Source organism: Aplysia californica, unplaced genomic scaffold (genome assembly GCF_000002075.1).
Source record: "Aplysia californica isolate F4 #8 unplaced genomic scaffold, AplCal3.0 scaffold00640, whole genome shotgun sequence".
Classification (NCBI taxonomy): domain Eukaryota; kingdom Metazoa; phylum Mollusca; class Gastropoda; order Aplysiida; family Aplysiidae; genus Aplysia; species Aplysia californica.
In genome coordinates this window covers 39,329-61,362 of record NW_004797910.1, presented here as the reverse complement: position 1 = coordinate 61,362, position 22,034 = coordinate 39,329, and the positions used below count along the sequence as shown (strand labels likewise).

Here is a 22,034-nt window from a genome sequence, read left to right as displayed (position 1 = left end):
CGAATTTTTTTTTAAAAGCCAAAAAAGCCACCCAATATTGTGGTTGGAAGTGGAAAGCGCTACTTGTGAGTCTATTTCCTTTTCTTTTCTTCTGCTAGATATTTATGTCTAAGAAAAATTAATGTGTCCAATGCGTTTTACAATAATACAAAGAAGACGTGAACACGTGAATCGTACGAGTCCAGTCCTTTTGCGATCCACTCTCTCTCTCTCTCTCTCTCTCTCTCTCTCTCTCTCTCTCTCTCTCTCTCTCTCTCTCTCTCTCCCTCTCTTTCTCTGTATATATATATATATATATATATATATATATATTATATATATATGTATTTATATATATATATATATATATATATATATATATAAATATATATATATATGTATATATATTTTTATGTGTATATCAATATATATTATATCAATATATCTCTCTCCAGTATGTCTATCTAGCTTTATTGATACACTAGATACTCGTTATTACGTGGGTGTACAAAATGTACTTCTCTTCACTATAAATAAACAAACAAAACCCAATGTAGTTCAGTTCGAGGGCGGTTGAACAGTTGGCCCACTGAAAGACACGCAAGCTTGGAGCAAATTAGAGAGGATTTGAAAAACTATTCGGAACCCGTTCGGATTGGGGTCTCAAACTTCTGTTTAGAAGGTCAAGTCCATAACTGTGGCGTCCGTAGTCTAATCGTGAGATTACAGGTACAGGAGTTCGAGCCTCCATTCGGTCTTTCGTCGTGTCCTGGGGAAAGGCACTTTTCACGAATGTTCGCCCCCATCTGTATTTAGCTCCGTCCTATCGGAAATAGACGTTAAATTCGAAGGCGCCGCCTCCTAATCAACCTTCCAATACAACAGGGATGCAAGGGGAGTTAAACCTATTTAAGTCCAGAATTCAGTATGCCACGACGGTTAGTGGCTTGTTGTTTCTGTCTGTCTTCCTTTTATCCCAACACTAAACGACCGTATTGAATAAATATTCTTCTATTTACTCAATTAAATACAGTAGTCAGCTCGTTCTAATGACGTTGCTAGTTGATGAACTGTTGATAGCTCAAGTTTCCAGATGTTCTTTTCTTTAATCTTTGAACATCTTTCTTTCAGCCGCGGGGGTATTGGGTACCCTCAATGCAGTCCGTTCATTTTGCTCTTTTTTTCAGTACTTGTGTAGTTGTTGTACTGTTAGCCCCGTCTGTTCCTGGCGAAATCCAGAAGTTTCCCTAAGCAGTGTGCGGTACTAATTTTGTTCGCAATTACTTTCATGTACTTGTATTATTTCTAGTAAAGCTTCATACTTTTTGGCGTCCAGTGTCCAGTTGTAAAATCTGATTTTGAAAGAAACGAGTGAGGTAAATGGGGAACCATAAGAAAATCCCAAGATAACCCAATTTATTTGAGAATGCCCCGAGCACGGATCAGTCTAGGGTCGTTTTCGTCACCTTTCTGTTTAGTACAACAGAGCAAGCATGGCTCAAATTACGACGAAAATCGGTTTAAAAAAAAAAACAATTCCTAGCCAGTCTAATCGCGTCTGTTAGCCTGGGTTTTTCCCCAAAGGATTCGATTAGCGCATGACGTCAATGGAGTTTTCAGCTGGGTTTTTTCTTTTTTTCTTTTAAAAGGGGCCGGCGACAGTGCCTACCACCAGAATAATGTTCAACTGAAACCTTTATAAGTAAAACATTGACCCTTTTAAAGTTGTAATTAAGTCAGCAGTGGAAGCTGGAGCTGGGTTGTCGACCATACTCGAAGGTGTAAAGGTGCAAATTTGTTAACTGCTCTCTCCACCCCACCCCCGCTCTCTCCACACACGCACGCACACACACACACACACACATTATCTCTCTCTCTCTCTCTCTCTCTCTCTCTCTCTCTCTCTCTCTCTCTCTATCTCTCTCTCTCTCTCACCCCTCCCCTTCCCTCTCTCTCGCTCTCTCTCGTGCACATCCACGCGCCCCCCCCCCCTCTCCACACACGCGCACTCACTCTTTAGTTTAGTTTTAGTAGAGGTTTTACGGCGCTCGCCACTGCATAAGGTCATATGAGCGCCAGAAGATTAGAGGTGTTACTAGAGAGTAACAGACATAAAAAAGAAGGGGAGATAAGGACGATAGATGTTTGATAAGAAAGACGGTGCAAACCACACAAGAGCACCCGCCAACCACCCACTCCCACTCTTTAATTTTTGGGCACCCGGACTTTTTTCTCTTCTTCTTGTCCCTTACAACAGGCTACCCTGGTTTATCAAAGGAGTCCGAAATTTTTGTTACAAGCTTTTCCCATTGTCTGTGCCTACACCACAACATAGCGGGTACCGAGCTGCCGATCCAGGTTGATCTTAGATTCTGTTCGGTGCACATTTCTCTTTTCAGCTCTGTCTGTACCAATTTATATATCAATCTTTCCATTTTATTTGTCTCTCTGTACGTCTATTGATTATTCTATTTACATTGGCGTCAATCCATTCGAATTATATCACAATATCTATCAATCTATAATTTGTCCATGTATTTGTCCCTCTGCCTGTTTTTTTTCTTCAGTCTGCGTGTTTGTCTTTATTGAATGTGTACGTCGGTTTGTGTGCCTTCTTTGTTGATTGCTTTGCATGTTTCGTTTGTCTGGCTGGTTTTGGAATGTCGTATATGCCGTTACCGACACATGTCTTTGTTCTACTTCTTTTCTACCTCTCGGTTATTTCCATAGGCTACTTGTTATGTAAATTCATATTATTATATAGAAGAAAAAAACGCAGTGTCTATTTGTACAGGTGACCGTATTATACAAGTGGCCGTCATGGCAGGTTCGACTGTACATGTATCTATTTTGCTTTCTTATAACGCTAAAAGCTAAGTGACCAGTTTGTTTGTTGTTGTTTTGTTTGTTGTTTGTTTGGTTTTTTGTTGTTGTTGTTGTTTTTGTTGTGGGGTTGTTGTTTTGTTGTTGTTGTTTTTTTGGGGGGGCGAAGGGGTTGTTGTGTGTGTGTGGTTTTTTCTTTTCTTTTTTTTTGTATCAATCATCATCATCATCATCACCGTTTCCTTTCTCATCCTGGATCAGGGTTTAGGCCACGAACAAACACTTTCCACTTTTCCCCAGCCCAGTCTAGCGACTTGAAATTATTCCCTCTTTTCTGTACATCAGTTTCTGTGTCTCTTCTCTAGGTTCCACGTGGTCTTCCCCTTGATCTTTTACTCTGCTGATTCCAATCCTACACTTTGCTTGTTATGCAGCTGCCTGACTTCCTGAGAGTATGTCCAATCCATCGCCACGGTCTTCTTCCCACCTCATCTCTGACTGGGTTCTGTCTTGTTCTCCTTTAACTTAACACTTCCTCGTTGTTAACTCTGTCTGTCCCTCTGATCCTCAGTAACATCCTTTGACATTTGTTCAATAAAACCTGGATATTCTCTTAATGCAAGTCTAAGATGCGTTCAATGTCTCACAACCATTCAACAAGAATGACTTCACATTTGAGTTAAAAGTCCTCAGTTTTGTTCGAAGTGAGATATCCCTGGTCCTCCAAATCCTGTTCAAAGAAATGTGCCTTTCCGATGCGGGATTTTTTCTTTAACGTACTTCAGAGTCAAAATGGTTTTCATTCCAGTGGCTCTAAAGTTCGCTCTGGTTCCATCACGCCCACGACCAGGGTACCTGGGTCAACCCCTCGGGCGTCCAGTGTGTTTGAGTGGACTGACCAGGCCAGCATTACCGGGGCGTCACCGAGGCCACAGTCCTTCAGGCAGAGTAACAGAAATTCGGTATGCCCCACCCCCCTTCCTCCTCTCTGTCTGTCTGTCTGTGTATCTGTCTGTCTGTCTGTTTGTCTGTCTATATATCTCATTCTCTCTCTCTCTCTCTCTCTCTCTCTCTCTCTCTCTCTCTCTCTCTCTCTCTCTCTTTCTCTCTCTCTCTCTTCTCTCCCTTCCTCTGTGTGTACGTTGGGGGTTTTTTGGTTTTTGTTGTTGTTGTTGTCTTGGTTTGTGAGAGAAAGGGAGAGAGATGAGAGGGACAAAGAGACAGACTGACAGACAGACAGACAGACAGACAGACAGACAGACTGACATATAGACAGACAGACAGACAGACAGACTGACAGACAGACAGACTGACAGACAGACAGACAGACAGACAGACAGACTGACAGACAGACAGACTGACAGACAGACAGACAGACAGACAGACAGACTGACTGACTGACTGACTGACTGACTGACTGACTGACTGACAAGTAGTTGATGGTAAAGATGTTAGAGAGAGAAAAAATGAGAGAGGGAGACAGAGAAGGCAAGTTCCCGTTCTCTGTCATTAAGGACAATGTACCCATTTCTTCTGCTTTTACATCAGATCTCACTAGAGGCTGCGGTTGTCTTGATCTACATCTTTGCCCTAAAAGGTGTACTCAACATCATCCATTGTGATGTTAAACCTATAAAGCTGCTCAAAGTTGCTTAACTTCTTTTTGTTTATACTGGACCCAACTGGACTAAACTGGACTAAAAGGGGGAAAAAAAGCAACCTCCGTCCTCCCTTCCACCTTCCCGACTGCCTCAGTTTTGTTAGTGGTTGGAAAGTGCTATACGTACCTCTCGTCATCTTTTGAAGGCCTCTGTTCAAGTTTCTCGGCAATAAATTAGACAACTCGTATCCTGTTTCATGGCTTGTGTGTTATTTTTGCATATTTCTCTCTCTCCATTTGCTGACCCACTTCTTTTTATAGAAACAGTTTTGATTTTATTCTAACGCAATTGCGAGCGCAGTGAAACACTTACCAATACAAAACAAACAAACATTTTATTCTTAATTTTATGGTTTCATAATTATCTCCTTTTCTTTGTACCGGTACTTCAAAGGTTTCTTCTATAGTCTCGAATCTCGTAGCTTGAATGTTGCAGTAGGTTACAAACTCGACTAACACTATCATACTGAAATTCAACTTTAAATGTAGGCTACCTACTTAATAATTTCTCCCTTCCTTCATAAATCATATCCTCTCAGTCCAGTGACCTAACATTGCTAATGAGCTACCAAGTTCTCTGCCTTTAGAATAACCTGTACTGTGTCTAGTAGTAATACTTAATAGGAGGGTTATAATGGGACTTTAACCGTAGCAACTATAGTCTGTGAAACGTGAATAAATAAACCAAGAAACAAAGTTGTTTTTTTTCTCCATGCTGATCTAGGTGACTTTAGCTGATGAGGGCGAGAGTGAAGAAGGTGTTGTGAGCCTGTACCGATGGAACGCTAGTGATCAGGGACTGCGACTTCAGCGGCAGCTCACACATCTCACCTCAAGCAGAGCCATGAAGAGAGCCTCAGAGGTGTGTAAGATGTGTCCATTGACATTAACTTTTAACTGTTTCTGTGCCTGTCACTGGTACATATCACAGCTTTTCTTTACAGTGTATGACGATGTGGTGATATATTGTGACATAGAAAGGGTTAATAATGCTTCCGGATATCACATCAGGTTAATTTTTTTTTACCAGTTTGTTGTACAATCTAAACTTCTTCTTATAGCTTTTAAAATGGGGGGGGGGGGGGGGGGGGGGGAGCTCTCTTGCTTGGAGATGGAATGTTTGCATTTCAAACCAAAGTACCCTTCTTCCTTTTTGGGTTCATAAACACATGGTCTGCAGATAAGTTGGTTTTGTGGAAAATCCAAAATCAGCCAAGTCCACCTAGATCGACTTGTAGTGAAAAATTAAGAGTTAATATTCACTAAAATTTTAGAAATCTGGTCCGTACAAACTACAAATAATAAATTTTTGAAAACTGTTAAAACTGACACAAGGCTGCCTGAACAGTGAGGGTGGAATAGTACATTCTTGTTGGAAATTGGTCTATGTGGGTAACAATTGGTAGCATTTTGGGTTGAAAGACCTACAATCATCTATTCTTTCGGTTTTGCTGGAAAATTCAGAAGAATTGAAAGAGAAATAGAGCATTAAATACTGCATCATCTTTTTGATTGCGTCATTTGCAGTATGTGGGTGGTTAGCGGGTGCTCTGGTGTGGTTTGCTTCTTCTTTCCTATCAAACATCTTTTGTCCTTATCTCCCCTTCTCCTTTTTTATGTTTGTTACTCTCTTGTAACACCTCTAATCTTCTGGCGCTCATATGACCTTATGCTGTTGCAAACGCTGTAAAACCTCTACTAAAATTAAACAAACAAAAACTTACAGTATTTATCCACTTATCACAATATAATACCTTTTATGACATAATAACCTCAGTTTATTATGATGTTTGTTAATGATGATGTGGGGTCGGTGGCCTGGTGGTTAGGCTCTCGGACTCGCAACCGTAAAGTCATGGGTTCAGATCCCTTCAGGCGCCCGACATTGTGTCCTTGGGAAAGGCACTTTGCACAAATTTTCCTCACTTCACCCAGGTGGAAATGGGTACCCGGCCATAGACAGTGAACGATATTGTCAGTTTGATTTTGATAGTGTTTGAGCGCATGAAATCCTCAGCTTGCACTGTAGGCTTCCGCAGAAGCCAAGAATGTTTCTGAATGTTCTCAGAGGGTCTGCTGGGGTAATAATAGTTGTAAAGCGCATAAAGCATGCTCTTGAGCATGGATAATATGCGCTATATAAATGCAATATTATTATTATTATTATTATTATTATGATTGTTATGATGTGAGTGATGATCAAATAAGTGAATGCTTTTGTAACAACTACATATGTACAGTGATGATGTTGCCTTTTCTAATACCCGGTAATGTTTCTTATATATATGAAGCTGGAATAGGCGAAATATTAAACTATATTTCTTTTAATGCTTGTACTTGTATATATATTGTCATCAATTTTAGTGATCTATACTGTTAAATTTGTAGTTATTGTTTTTTCATTCAATATGTTTTTTTTACTTATGATTTCCTTTGTGGGACTGCATTTCTGTTTTTTCTTCCTTCTCCTCTTCCATTCCCCCTCACTTGCTCTACACAGATCATGCATCATCGGCTTGACCCAATGTACCTCATGAGTGGGTCAAAGGTCAGCCTCCAGCATAAATATGACATTGATGAGTCAGAAATGAGGAGACTCCAGGAGATGTCACAAGTCAGAGAGGACCTCCTCTCTGATCTGAAGAAAATGTGAGGGCAACTGCATTTGTGTGTGAAAGAGAGAGAGAGAGGGAGAGGGAGAGAGAGAGGGAGAGGGAGAGAGGGCGACACAATGAAGGGAGAAAGACAGAAAGAGATGGAGGAAGGGGAGAGAGAGAGGAAGGGGGATAGGAAGAAGTTTGATTGATAGTTGTAAAGCACATAGAGCCTGCTGTAGAGTATATATGGGCTATGTAAATGCAATTACTATTATTTTTTATGTTTAAGTCACAAGGGTGGGGATGAGGGGAGGTATCCGAAAAATTCATGAACTATGCTATTATGTAGCCCACTTCTAATTTCTAAATCATCAGTTCCTTTTACTTCTGCAATCTACAGGAAATTTCCATATGGTGCAAGGGCATCTACACATATTGTGGTGAGTGAATATGTCTGTTCAAGCTAATTATCCTTGATTATGTTATCATTTTTATTTGAATTCTTGATACAGGCTGCAGTATTCGCTTTTTTATTTCATGATATAACATAAACAGCCAAACTACTTAGTGCTAGATTTTTATGATTATGATAAATGCATTTACATGTACTTTCTGTGGACACTTTACTTTATACCGAGCAATATGCTTGTTTGCTAGAAATGTGATCTTTAAGTATCCTACCAAAGTAAATAATAAATTGCAAATCAGTGTCTTAATTGCTCTAGAACTAGAAGCTAGTTTCTTTTGTTCAATGTTTGCTTCATTATATTTTCACCAAGAAACAAGATTTGAATCTGGTGAATGTTCTTTTAACTTATAAGACTGACCATTCTGTCTCCTTATACAAATTGCTTTTCATTGGAGGCTCTTTTGTGTTTGTTCAGGGGTTTGTCTTAAGATCAAATGTAGTGTATTGTGCTACAGTCAAATCTGCTTTTATGAACACCTGCCTAATAAACACTTCCCACTCTTTTGGGGTTTTTTTTTCTTTATTATAAAATTAAAATTTTACACTGGCCTAGACACCCTCTTATCTAAAACAATCATTTTTCTCCTTGATACTCTTAGATCTTCTTGAGCGATTTCAACTGTATTTCCTTGGAGCTCCCTGGAGCATGAATTGAATAATCATATTGTTTTCTTAATTTTTCCCTTGAACAGAAAACTTTGAAGCAGAACAACATGGATCCACGAGTGTCTAAAACTTCAATCTCACAGAGAAACCAGGAGATGCCTTCACTCAAGCCTGACAAGGTCCACTACCCAACCCCAGCTTCAGAACCTGCATTAAATTCTTCACGAGTGCCAGAACGGCCATTGTCAGAACACTCGGATACAGAACCCTCATTGAATGGAGTAGAATGAAATTGTGAACACTTCATACCAATCACTGTATTAGCCCTATAAGGTTTTTTAATAAGGCACCCATTATTGATCATAAAATTACAAAGTTGCTTTTAAAAGTAAACATTTGGTGTGCATTTAAATGGATTTTTCTCCCTTTTCTAAAACTGAAAAATGTGTTTATTTTTCCTTCTAAAAGTATTCATGCAGTACAAAGTTCTTTATCAGCACATGAACTTGATTCTAGATGTGATTTTAGAACTACGATTCCAGTCACTTTAGCCTCATTTTACAAGGCATCCAGTACTGTCTCTGACAAGCTGTTGAGATACTTATACTTTACAACTAAGTACAGGGTCAATAGTTCAGAGATATTTCACAAGTTGCATAATCCTGTAACTAGTTGTGTTGTGGGAAAAGATTCTACATTCTACAGAGTAAATGAAAACACTTCATCTTATCATTACATGCAAGATGTTTATTTCATTTTTCGTTTCCTTTTTGTATCATTCTCCCCAAGTGCATTAATATCATTGACATATGAACATTTGTTGAGGTTTTTTTTGTTTTGCTTTTAGTGGAACTTTATTTTTCTTGATTGGCAAAGAGTAAATTGAAATAGATAGGGGGCCCAAGTTATTGAGTCAGTGGAAATAAATGTTGACCTTTGTCAAATGATGTACCAAACAAATATTGTGAAAGAAATGGTTTTTGAGAGAGAGGATCAATATTTTTCGCAACATCCTCAGCGAAGTGTTGCAGGGTGTCTTTTGTAGAGTTAAAGGAGTATGGGCATTACGGTATGTCTCTGTCAACACAATGCAAACTATGAAAGTGGAAATTCTCCAGATTCACAAAAATGTCGTTGATGACATAGGAAAGAGCTCCTGACTTCATTAAAAAGCATTTATGGGAATACTGGGTGAAAGGGAACGCGTTTGATGAGGTTTTGAGACTTTTGATTGTGCTAACTTACTTGTATTGCATGTTCCGTAAGAATGCATTTTGCAAAATGTTTAGTGAAGGGACAAAGTGAATTTTCAAATGTGTGCCAGGCAAATATGAATGATATTTAATGCTTTAGAAACTCCGTCCAAGATATTTAATCTATCTAATGTAAACAGGAAATTTGTGCCACTGTACACAAACGTGTTTTCAGTGAGGTCCACAGTGTGAATTGTCCTGCATTTGCCTAAATTCCTCAATGCCCCTGGGTAATTAAATTTACACATTATGGATCTTGAGCATCTTTCTGGAGACTTATGAAGAGAAAGGTGAACATCTACACCATCAGTTACATACATATTGCAAACTTTTAAGTATAGGTTCAAGTATGTGTGCAAGATTCTGCGCATCCTGTCACACTCGGATGGTTAAGGACTGTTGTACGGATAGGGTGATGCTTCTATCATACATAAATAATACAGACTTCAACCTAAGTTAAGGACCACCTTGACAGACAGCCCTGATTTTTAAAAATCCGAAAAAAGACATCAAGGAATGTTTCAAATTTTTATGCTCTGAAAGTGTTGATGGGTTAACAATGCCTACTGCAAAGCTTCCTAAAGGTGCAAAACCGCAATGTGCAGCACGGAAATCCTCGGGGAATTTTGGCCAAATTTGAAGTGGTTCTTGACTTATGTTGAAGTCTGTCGTATGACGTTACCTACTGAATTGTGCTTTGTTTGCATATATTGATTCACATTGTTATGTACAGTCTGTGATACTGTTATATTTTGCTCCGGGGTTAACTTTTGTTATAATTGTTTGAGGATGTTCTCGTCATGTCCTTCCTTTTCTACACAACTGCAGCCTCCTGCTCTGCTGCTGGACCTGCCATTCCATGACATTATAATAAAAAAGAAATGCTTTTAACTGATCAGAAAAGATTTCAGAGTTGTGTTCTTTAACCTTATTCGTATGTTGTGTTTTACTATTGTATCCATACGAAGTGGGGAACTCTGTGCTACCACTTTCCAAAGAGGAAATTTACTCGTTAATCCGATCCATACGCTTTGCATAGCAGTCTGTCAAAATGATTTTTTGAGAAATACTGAAAGTTTCAAAGAGATCTTTGCACTAGAAATATTCTAAAATGTGAAGAATATAACCCCAGGGGTACTAAATGACTCCAGGGCGTACGGATAGGGTTAAAACATTTCAGTTTTCAGCCTTGAACTTGAGTAATAAGCAGCAGACTTACTAATTCAAAATGGATTGTCAGTGGACAGAAAGTTGAATTAAAGAACATATTTCAAGTGTCTGTGTTTTACCCCTCTCCCTGTGTTAGGAAAAGTTCACAAGATTAACATGTAGGCTACACAATACATATAGATAGGTGGCGAGTCCACTGGCGTACTAACAGTAGTACTATACTTCTAATTTTCAATGTAAAATTTGGCCCATATCACACAAGACTCACCATCAATTACAACACAACAGCAGTACACACTGTCTAATGCCATTAGTAAGGGTAATAATTGAAGGCTCCATTTTGATTACAGAAGACTTTGTTATACAGTGGAATCCTGTTAAAACGAGAGGGAGGGAACCGGAGCAAAATGTCCGTTATAGCAGGATTCTCGCTATAAGGGATCCAGTAACAAATTCAAGGGAAACTGTAAAGTAGGCCTAATCTTTGAGTTTGGTGTTCTGTTTATTTCCTTTTGCCATCTCCCCTGATGATGATTTTGTTTCAAAATGATCTCTAGGTCTTGCTTGATCAAAAATCGAATCAAGATTTCTTTCTCTAGTTCTAGATCTAGCGATGTGGACTGACAGCTCGACGTTGGTGATCAAAAAGAAAGGGCTCTGGGCTAACTCGCCCGCTGTGTTTTCCCCCACCCCACCCCAGGGTGCATTTTGTCAGCTTGCGCACGTCACATATTCGCTCCATCCATCACATTTCTGTGACCTCTCCATCCTCACGTCGGAAAAGTGAGAGGCATGGTAGGCCTTGATAATCTAAACTAGGCTTACGCTGGCCTATCACGCAATGCGTTCTGCTTGTCTGCGCATGCCACACCCTCCCTACTCAGTTGCTCCAGCCTTCATTGTTGACGCACATGGGCTCTCCTATTCTTTGTTACGCAAGATCACCAACAAGTTTCTCAACTGGAGGGTTTTGTATTATAATTATGTATAATTGGCCTGTGTGCTGTGCACAGCAGCAGCAATGTTCCGCTATACCCGACTCGCATGTTTGTCTGATAGCGCTATAGCAGTATTTTATTTACAAAGGTAAAGAGGAGAAAAAAACGGGGTTTTAGAATAGTGCCTTTATAACAGACTTCTCGTTTTTTCCGGACTCCTTATAAGTGGACTCCACTGTACAAACATATAGCCTTTTAAATACAAAATACCTGTTACCATGAAAAGATTTCATATCTAGGGGGGTCCTTTCCCCTTTATTGAATATTCTGCAAATTGCAACTTTCCTAACACTAGCATGAAATCTGCTGCACACAAAGGAATTCTGTGGTACATGAAGTCCATGTTGTCTGGGTTTTAGTTTTAACTAACTGTATATATATTTGTATTTTCTCAAATTTGAGGATAGTAGGGGCAGTTGACAGGAACAAAATTTCCTGTCTTTTTACAGAAATCATTGCACTGGTACCAACACCAAACTCTGTACGATGAGTGATTCCAATTGTTTTATTTTAAAGTACAAAAGCACTCAATAGTTAAATAACTTCAATGGCCACACACACACACACACAAAGTAAAGAACAAATTAAATTCAGGAACAAGCTCACATAAGTCATAATTGATACCGCATGCATTTTTCATACTTATGTCAATGAACAAGGCTTATCAAAACTACAAACGACTAAATGAAAATCAAAAGTGTGTGCTCTAGACAGATATGAGAAAGAAAAGGAAAGGCTAAGTGATTGTTTAGAAAATAACGTAAGTATAAACCATCTTTATATTCATTTAAAAGCAACAGTTTTAGTCATAATCCTGAATCAAATGGTTTACAAACTTTATGGGGCTCAAACACACAATATATCTAAATCTTTCACTTGAGAGCTTTTCTTCTTCAGCATTTGATATTACACATGACTTGAACAAAAACAGCGAGATAAGAAATAAAAATTTATGTGCCAGAGATAAGATAATACATGGCAAAACTAATGATGGCAGCAAAGTCCATCTCATGGTAGTGTTTGGGGGTGGGACCTGCTCTACTGATCCGACTGTTTAGACAAAAGTATGTGCGAAAAGTAGCCAGGCAGAGCACCACGTTTTTGATAGACCAGCATTATTAAAGCACACTTACATGATCTGCACCACACTCAAACAAGGCACTACTGCAAAGGACTAAAACTCCAATGCAAATAAATACTTGCTCCGAGCCCCTCACTCAGTGCTACAAGAAACGGAGCTTATCTTTTTTCATTACTAAGCACATCTTCAAATATCTAAGAGCACAAGACGTTGCCATTCTGTACTTTTCTTAGACAAGCCTATGATGATTAAGGACAAACTCGACAGTTAAGATTCAAAGGTTTGCTCAAAAAAGAACAAAGTCAAGAGTCATTGTCTCAAAGTCATGAAGTAGGTAAAGATACTTTTGTTTGTCTCTTAAAACTTCACGGTTACACTTAGATCAGCAACCCCTTCAGAAAAAAATTCCCAAAAATGAAAGAAAATATGGCTAAAATAGTTGTATCACAACACCTCCTCCCCCCTAAAATGTCCTCTTCATTCCCTCTACACAGACCGCTAACAGACTTGCTCACAATTCAAGTTGCATTTCATATAAAAATATGAACACATTGCTTCCTAAGTTTATAACCTAGAGATGTTTACAGCAGCAACAATAGTCACTGATAGGAAGCTAAGTCTTAACATATTTTTATAAAATCATATATCATCTTTCCACACCTCTGGGACACATTTGGGAAAATTCCCCACAGAAAAAGGTAAGCATCACACAAAGATGTCTAATTGCACTAATTAACCAATCATCAATCAACGAATAACAAGGTAAGGAAAAAAGCAAAAAACAATAAAGTATTCTTCGAACCCCCAAAAAACTGCAAGATTTTACTTCTGCCGTCAACAATAAGAACACCATTCATCCATTCATACATGTTAAGCCATGCATTCAGTTACTGCCCCCATCAAGCTCAGGGCACACCAAAAAGCCTTGAATAATTGGCAAAGGCAAAAGGAGACTCCAGTCAATATGACCAGACACTCTTGCAGATCACTGGGAGCGGTCACTGGGAACACACTAAAAGTCATCATCCTCATCGTCAAGATTTATCCTTCGCCTGTCAAACTGGATTTTTATGGAGGGGGGAGGAATGAAACACTTTAAGCCAGTCGGAAAAACAAGAATTTACAAAAAATGTTTATGCTAATGTGTGTAAGACACCATGTGTGTGTGTGTGTGTGTGTGTGTTGGGGGAGGGGGAGGGGGTTGTGGGTGTGTAGGCATCTTTGTTCACAGGAGGGGGTATGTACCATAATTTGAGTTATGGATAAGCACACTTACTCAATAGTCAGTATTTAGTTCAGAAAAAAAAAGCTAAACAAAAAGAACCAATAAAAGGATAGTAAAGAAATAGCACCCACCAGGTCTTCTCTAATCACTAACGGTCTTGCAGGAGAGTGGAGGTGAGTGTTCTGTGTGGTATTCACATTGACAACTGTGCATGAGTCTGTGATGGTCAGAGTATATTGCCGCTTATCATTTCAGGAACGGACCATGTAAATTACTAAGTTTCACATTTTAAGGGAGTGTCCTGGTCGAGAACTCAAGGAGCTGAACACAAACTTTACAATCTTAGGTTCCACTAGCCACTTTGCCTTTGGAAGATGACAATAAAAAGGATAGACAAAATACTTATCTCACTTTATCTTGATTTTTTTCTTTTAAAAAAAAGGTAATTGACAACTAACAAAGACAGATGTGCATTAATATATGAGAACAGTAGGAGCATGATAGCTGCAGAATGCATTACATTTCAAAGTTCCATAAGGGACAGGGACAGTAAAATAGAATAAATCCTCTCATCAAAAGATCTGTTGTAACTTAAAGTCATGCAAGAATTTCATTAAGCACAGAGGTTACAAAACATCATGTTCCAATTAAAAGTTTTAAGAAGAGGTCAAACAGGGGCACTTTCAAGTAATTGGAAATATTACAAGACTGGAAGACAAAACTGAGGAAAGGGGGTCTATTTGCCTACAGGAGATAGGCCTGAAGCCTAGAGGAGCACCTAAAGAGAAGAAAGGTGATTTGTTGACTAGTTTTAGTAGGAGTTTTAAGGCACTTGCAACACAATAAGGTTACATGTATTTAAGTGCCGAAGACTAGAGGTGTTACAAGAGAGTAACAAACACAAAAAAGAAGGAGGGGAGATAGAGACAATAAATATTTTTTTTAGGAAAGAAGGAGCAAACCACACCAGAGCACCCGCCAACCACCCACATTTGTGGACTGACACCCAAGAAGAGAGCAAAGAAAGATTCAAATCAGGATGCTAATTGCCATTCAGATGCTATATTATATATCCACATTCAATTTGTTGCTGGGTTTTTTTAAAGGAGAGGCACAAAACGGTACAGCACATGACATATTGTTATATAAAAACTTGTTTGTTTGGGGTATTTATTCAAAGTAAGCACTAACCTTGACTGTAGTTTTCTTTTGAGTAGAGCTACTGACTTGCTCCAAGAGTCCAATAAGTGCTTGCTCTGACAACTGAGGGCAAAAAGTTCAGGTTAAAAGTACTTGTTTTGTAAAAAAGAGAAAAGCTGGTTTCTTTGTTTCTTTCAATAGCCTGCATAACACCACTCCTTGAAATCAGACAGCTGAAAAATGTTTTAAAAATAAGTTTTACAAACAAAATGCAACAGTCTTTTCTAAACTTAAGTAAAAGGCAGGGTAATCTGTACTCAAGACAACTGAAGATATTTCAATCACTCAATTCGCATTTAAAGTACACAAAAAGATCATGGCAAAGCTGTGAAATAATTTCTTCTCATGAGCTTCAATACTCAACATACTATTTGTTAGCATTCCAAACTATTTTTCTTTTCAGATATGAATATGAAATATTACATTTCAGGATAGAACAGGAAAATAAATAAAGAAAAACAAAAATATATTTTAGAAATCAGTCCACAAATAACTAAACTATTAATTTTTACAATAATTTGGACTTTTCAAAATGAACTTAGGCCATCTTCATAACCCCAAAATAATTGATATGCTGGTATGCATTGGAACAAACCACATTTGTCTTTCTAATCAACCCTAAAATACAAAAACAAAAATGGAAATAAACAGAACAGAAAGCCTTAGCATTTGAATTAAAGCCTTGAGAAAAAATGATGGAAAAGAGAAAATCCGGCCAAAAAAGGGAGTAAAATAGGTCAAAGACACTCTTTGACAGTGCCTTCTATCTAATCTATATGTACAAGATATATTATTTTCAGCTTCTGAACAAAGATTCTGCAGTCTCTATAGTGCAGGGATATCTTCTTTTTTTGGGGTGTAGGACACAAATTTGCAAAACTTTGGAAGGATCCAGGTATAAAATTCGTGTTCTGTAAGAAAATGCACATTGGGTAAATTGACAATTTTTTCAAAGATAATTTTTCAAAAAAACATAATTATTATATCAACAAATAATATTACAATAACAACATAATTTAAGATTTTCATATTACTATCACATATGATAGTGAGAAAATTATACAACATAGCAGGTGAGTGAATGAAAAATTTTAATGAAAACTAGAAGGGATGAAAAATGCAAAATTTCAGAATTTTTTTCAAGTTTACTTCTCTAATCACAGAAATGAACTGACTATCATTTAAAGGTTACCAAAAGATCTATTCTTTGAAAAAAAAAGTGGTAATCGATTAAAAAACAATCGTATTGTTTAAGACAGAATACACACGTTTTCAGTTTTCATCATGAAATTTAAAATATTAAATACAAACAATCTCTCCCCCCCAAAACCATTTCAAGAAAGTGCATTTTTTTCATCTACCCTGAGAATGGTTACAAAAATGCCTCTCGCAGCTTTGTATTTTCATATTTTAAATGGAAATATGAATGAGAACTAAATTTTAAAAACTCAAGGCTTGAGAAAAAAATTATTGGATTTTTAGGGGCATCATACAAAAGTTGAGGATTTCTTTTTTTACAATGACACCATTTGTGAATGTGTATCACTTACAGTTAGCATTCCCAAGTCTGACAAACTTGATCACTCATGCCCCTTGGGTGAGCAGAAACAACAAAAACTGTATTATTAGCCCAACAAAATTTTTTATTTAAAAAAAAATCTATGAGTGTGTTCCTGGTGAAAGGTACCAAATGAGGCATTCTGAAGAATCCCTTTTTTTCGCATTTTCATGTACAGATACCATTTCAGAACAATATGCCTTATGAATTTTTAAGATATCTTCAGTAGTTTTTTTTAGATATGGGTGATATTGTAAGGCAGGGTACGGAAACAAAGTTTTGAGAAAAATGGCATTAAAAATTTCCCCTTGGTTTCTGCTTCAAATAAATACCCTTTGAGACGACCTGACAACACATTCGCTACTCAAAAACCAACTTCAAAAAGCAGCTAAGATAAAAGAATGGCTTCAAAGTGTTTACATTAAGTCTTCAAAACAAATTCACCGCCACCTTAAACAAGATTTTCAGGAAATAGATTTGCGCATGGCAGAAATAGACGATACAAGTTTGTTCTCCAAAGAAACAAAAGGGTGTGGATGCCCAAAGCTTCGCTTTGTTTACATGTCCTAAATAGTCAAACGCACTACCAGCCATTAGAGAGGGGAGAGAATGACCTAAATGTTGGTATGCATTGTGATTGGGTCCTCTTTACGAATGGACAAGAGAAACCATCTGCAGTGTTGACTCGGAAAATCGAAAAACCAATTTTCTCATACATTTTGGGGGATTATGCAATATACCTCGTGAAAAAAAACATCTTTAAGAACGTATTTTAAATTTTAAAAACTCAAATTTTTGTAAATATCGATATTAATGGCTAAAGAATCCATTTTGAATGGAACTTAGTTTTTGTTAAAAATTATATTTTTGACCTTTGAAGCCTGATATCTCAGATCGAGCAAACGCATCTTTTGGTACCTTTCACCAGGCACGCTCACATATAAACATTATACCCCTGGAAAGAAAAAAAATTGTGTTTTCTTGTGAGAGTAATATCTCTTTGGAGAAAATGTTCAAGTTGCAGTCATTTTGAAAGATAAAGATGCTAAATTCTGCCATTTCACCTATATTGGTACTGCATTCGTTGTCATGAACAGACAGTTTAGAGTGCCTGCTTGTTATATACTGTCAGTTTAATCATTGGAAAAAATCAATACTTATGCGAAAACAAAGTTTATATTAGTATAATAAAGAGCCTTTTCAGATAATTGTGGAATCTGCTTTTTAAAAAAAACATTATTCTGTTGGCTGCCAAAGTAAAAAGGTTCCAATCCAAGGTGAGTTTAGAATATGCCCACTTCTTCTCAAAATTATGTCCCCTCTGTGTAATTTCTTAAAAACCAAGGGCCAGATTTTATAAAAACCTCTTCAGAATTATTTTTTTTTAAAGCAAAACTGCAACAATGCTTTACACTGACCTTCTGACCCTGCAGTTGACCAGACCTCGCCATCTGGATGATGAGACTTTCGACCATCTTTGCTTTCTCAGGCTTGGCCACAGCAATTGTATTCACTGTAATATTAAAAAGCACAAATAAAGAGAACAGTAAAGGCAGAGGTAGGGGAGGGAATCCATACTGTAGTTTTCACTTTCAGAGATTAAATTACAACTTTGCTGCATGCTGCCACAAAACAATGTTTTTTTTAACACACACACACTCACACAAATGAAACATGCCTGGGCTTAGTAGGACACTTCACCCGCATGGAGGACGGTCACATTTGACTAAAGACCTTTTCTAAGCAGAGCTGGCCACAGGCTGCACTTCACAGACCTCAAGGCCTTTGCCATTGACACCAAAACCTGCTCGAGAGTGAACACTGCATGCAAAAAAAACCCACATATGTGCACTTTCACTTCACCAAACACAAACGCACGAAAAAAAGTAGCAGATAAAAAATGCAAGCATACAATCTGAAACTATGGTCATCCTTACAGCGAGTTCTAGCAGCCTGTTCCAATACTTGGCCCAGAATAACATTCTTCATTTCTTCCTGTTTGGCCCTTTGCTCAGCCTGGGCTTGGGCTCCGCCATCACCTCCCTACAGAAACAAAAACGACATGACAGAAGTGACATGTAGCAGTCATGTCTTGGGTATTTCATTTAAGATACAAATGAATACTAGTGGGCTCATTTTATTATGATTGTACTGAAACTAAAATGAGCCTAATCCTGAAAAAAAAACAAACCCTCAGTGACTATCAAAATAAAAGTTCTAAGAGATCATGTGTAATCAACCTTTCTATACATGGCGGTAAATGCTGGACAATCATCAAAGACAGTGAAAATAAAATAGAAGCAACAGAAATGTGGTCTCTAAGGAGACTGTTGAGAATTTCTTTGACGTAAAAGAAATCAAATCATGAGGTAATACTTGACGAAGCTCACATGAGACACTCATTGACGGAAATAGACATAAGTTTATGGGCGTCCGATATATCTAGCTCTCAATGGTAGTTTTGTTCAAGGAAACGAGGCAGGGAAAGATAGACTCCAAACAACTTACTTGGAAAGTGTAAACAGATGGGCGACGGGGAAAGATCGGATTAATAAGAGGCTTTTTTTAGAGCATCCAAACAAAAGGATGAATGGCAAACCATGATCACCGATGTCTGTGTCACAGACCTAGCACTTGAAGATAATGATGATAGTCAAAGTAGTGCTAAACCCCCGAAACACTTTTCATTCATTCACAGCCGAATTTGCAAATTTAGGAAGGAAAGAAAATATTTTTTCTTCTGTTTGAGAAATACCATGAGTCTGAATTTGTGAATTTCCAGATAAATTACAAAAATTTACCTATAAAAATAGGAAGGTTTCAAAATGCATGGCTTCGCTATATTTCTGATATAATGATAATGTGTCACAATGCGATGGAATCAGGTGCTCATCAATTTTTGGGCATGTTAGGAGTTATTTGGTATCTTCATGGCTTGTTCATTTGTCTTCATTTTGATTTTAAAATACCCATCCATCTTGAATAGGAGTTGAGGTATTTGCGATTGAAGAAGGTGGAGGTCGTCTAGTGTCAGATCCTTGGAAGTTGCATATTTATATTTGGGTACATTTCATCAATATTTTCAGTCAAATCCACACAGATGTTTCAAAAGGACATATATTTAGGTATTGAGGCGAACCATAAATACGTAAAAATTGCCCAACGGGCGGAAAAATTTCAGTCTCTTCAGTTTTACTATTTTGATGAGCGCCTGATTCCATAATGCAACATATTATAAATTCAGTACTCAACTCATAAAAAACCCAGGCTATTTTTAGCCAGCTAACCACCAAAGCCAAGATCATTTGGGATTTGATTTTAAGTCAAAATTAATAACTAAAAAGACAAGGAGTTGAGAACTGGCTCCATGTTATTTTAAATAAACCAAACTTTATGATTCCATAATTCAAAAATTATAAAATTAGAAGTTACCATACTTTTCAATGACTTACTTCATGTTATGATTTCACTGTTTAATATCAAAAGAGCACACTCAGTTACACTGAGTTGCCGTATGCTTGGCTCTACACAGCAACACAACTTTTTCTTGGTAAACAATCGAGATGACACAGGCTTGTGTTTTGTATTTGAACGAATCAGTCTTTTTTTTTTTACACAGCTCATAATATGCAGGTGCCAGGTGGTCTGCTAATCTTCAATTTCAACTTTTTCTACAACAAAGAAAGTGGAAAACATGGGGGGTGGGGGGGGGGGCGTATCAATAGAGGCGGCGGGCATCGGATCGGCAGATAAGGTGTGGGGGAAACTTAAAAAATGGCGGAAAATTGGAAGCACTGAACGTTAGATCTATAGAACGAAGACACTTTCTTTTTTCCCGGACCCGAGTCCGGTTCATTTTTTCATATTCGGACTCAAGTCCGAATGTGAAATTTGTTTATTCGGACTCGAGTCCGAATATGAAAAAAATGTTATTCGGACAAGACAGCCTTTAGGTTAGGGCCACCTCTATTCTCAGCAGGCGAGTCTTTTGGCTATCTCACCCGGTAGGCGTTCACCGTTATAGCCTAGATCTAGGCCAACCAATTTTGCGTTCACCCTAAACCACAGAATTCTATACTGTGATAACAGAACCGTGAACAAACGTTCCATTACTGCTGTTAGCCTACTTACTTAATTAAAGCGTACAATTTTGTCTGTGGGCAGTGGAAAGAGAGAGAGAGAAAGAGAGAGAGAGGAGTAGCGTGAGAACTTCCGGGCAAAACAAAATGGCGACCCGCGTAGTTCGGCTCGATTTGAAAAGTTAAATGGCCGTAGCATCTTTGTAGATGATCAAATTAATTTACTTTAGTGTTTTAACATCATTTTTTAACTTTATTTTGGTCAATTTGATCATCCACACCGATAGACAGTATTCAGAAAGAGACAGAGAGAGTAGAGAGAGAAGAGGAGAGGAGTAGATCTTGCGAGAACTTCCGGGCAAAACAAAATGGCCACCCGCGTAGTTCAGCTCGATTCGAAAAGTGAAATAGCCATAGCATCTTTGTAGTTGATCAAATTAGCTTACTTTTGTGCTATGCTATATATATAGTATAACGTAATCTTTTCTTTGCCTTTCATTTGATCATCCACATCGATAGAAAGTATTCCGACATTAGGAAAAACAGGTCTTGTTTCACACCGGGTGAGAATAGCCTACGGTGGCAAGTCTCACCCGGGGTGAGAGGTCGATCGTATTTCTATTCTCACCCTGGGTGAGGATAGCCACTTCCTTTAGTACTTTAGTTAGTTAGGTCTAGGTAGGCCTCTTCTTTATTGTGTTTGATGGGGTGGTCGCTAGTTCCAAAACCAGAAAATGCCACTTTTCAATGATAGTGGCGGAAAGAGGGGGGGGAAAAAAGCAACTGAACTGAAACATCGACTCGAAATTGATTGATTACCGGCAGATAAAGGTTAGTTAGGTGCTTTTATATATACTCTATGATTTCAACAATTACAATGCCTGACATTTGATTCATTCTATGTCTAATTAGTAATATTCACCTGTTGCTGCTGCTGCAATTCAGCCATCCTGCGAGCTCGAATAGCCTCCAGCTCATCATCAGCCATTCTAGTTATATTGCTTTATCACTTGATTCAACAGACAAATTCTGAAAAGAATCGAGCCTACTTGTCAGCGTGAATTCCAATGAGAAATCACAATTTATCGCAACTATTCGCAACCCGTTTCCAATGCTCTCACAGTAGCCTCCCTTGTTCTTGGGAATACTTAAAAGAGAAATACTTCGCTCACATTACAACAAAACAATAGTCAACTTGGCGAAAATATAGAGGTTCAATATTATTTCTTTTCAGACTCTATATGTTGATGTATATGTGTTTATATGATATATAGATCTAGGCATGGATTTGTGTGTTTTTTTGTTTGTGTTCATTCATATTGTACGTTATCCTTTT

General features: G+C 37.9%; 2 protein-coding genes across 2 annotated transcripts in view; one reads left to right on the top strand and one right to left on the bottom strand.

Moving 5' to 3' along the window:
- Positions 1 to 10,292, top strand: part of LOC101848918 — a gene marked incomplete in the record, with an annotated part of 41,629 nt that extends 31,337 nt beyond the window's left edge. The window contains 5 exon segments of the mRNA XM_013087805.2: positions 3,611 to 3,764; positions 5,187 to 5,324; positions 6,963 to 7,111; positions 7,460 to 7,499; positions 8,221 to 10,292. Of these exon segments, the coding sequence (XP_012943259.1) occupies positions 3,611 to 3,764; positions 5,187 to 5,324; positions 6,963 to 7,111; positions 7,460 to 7,499; positions 8,221 to 8,424 (685 nt within the window).
- Positions 10,293 to 12,041: 1,749 nt separating this feature from the next.
- LOC101847218 (programmed cell death protein 5) lies at positions 12,042 to 21,852 on the bottom strand. The gene is made up of 5 exons (XM_005107886.3): positions 21,621 to 21,852; positions 18,557 to 18,662; positions 18,038 to 18,132; positions 15,053 to 15,124; positions 12,042 to 13,696 (listed from the first exon to the last, which is right to left on the bottom strand). Exons 1-5 carry the CDS (start codon positions 21,684 to 21,686, stop codon positions 13,649 to 13,651), a joined length of 387 nt encoding a protein of 128 aa, XP_005107943.1. The 5' UTR covers positions 21,687 to 21,852; the 3' UTR covers positions 12,042 to 13,648.
- Between the last annotated feature and the right edge of the window lie 182 nt (positions 21,853 to 22,034).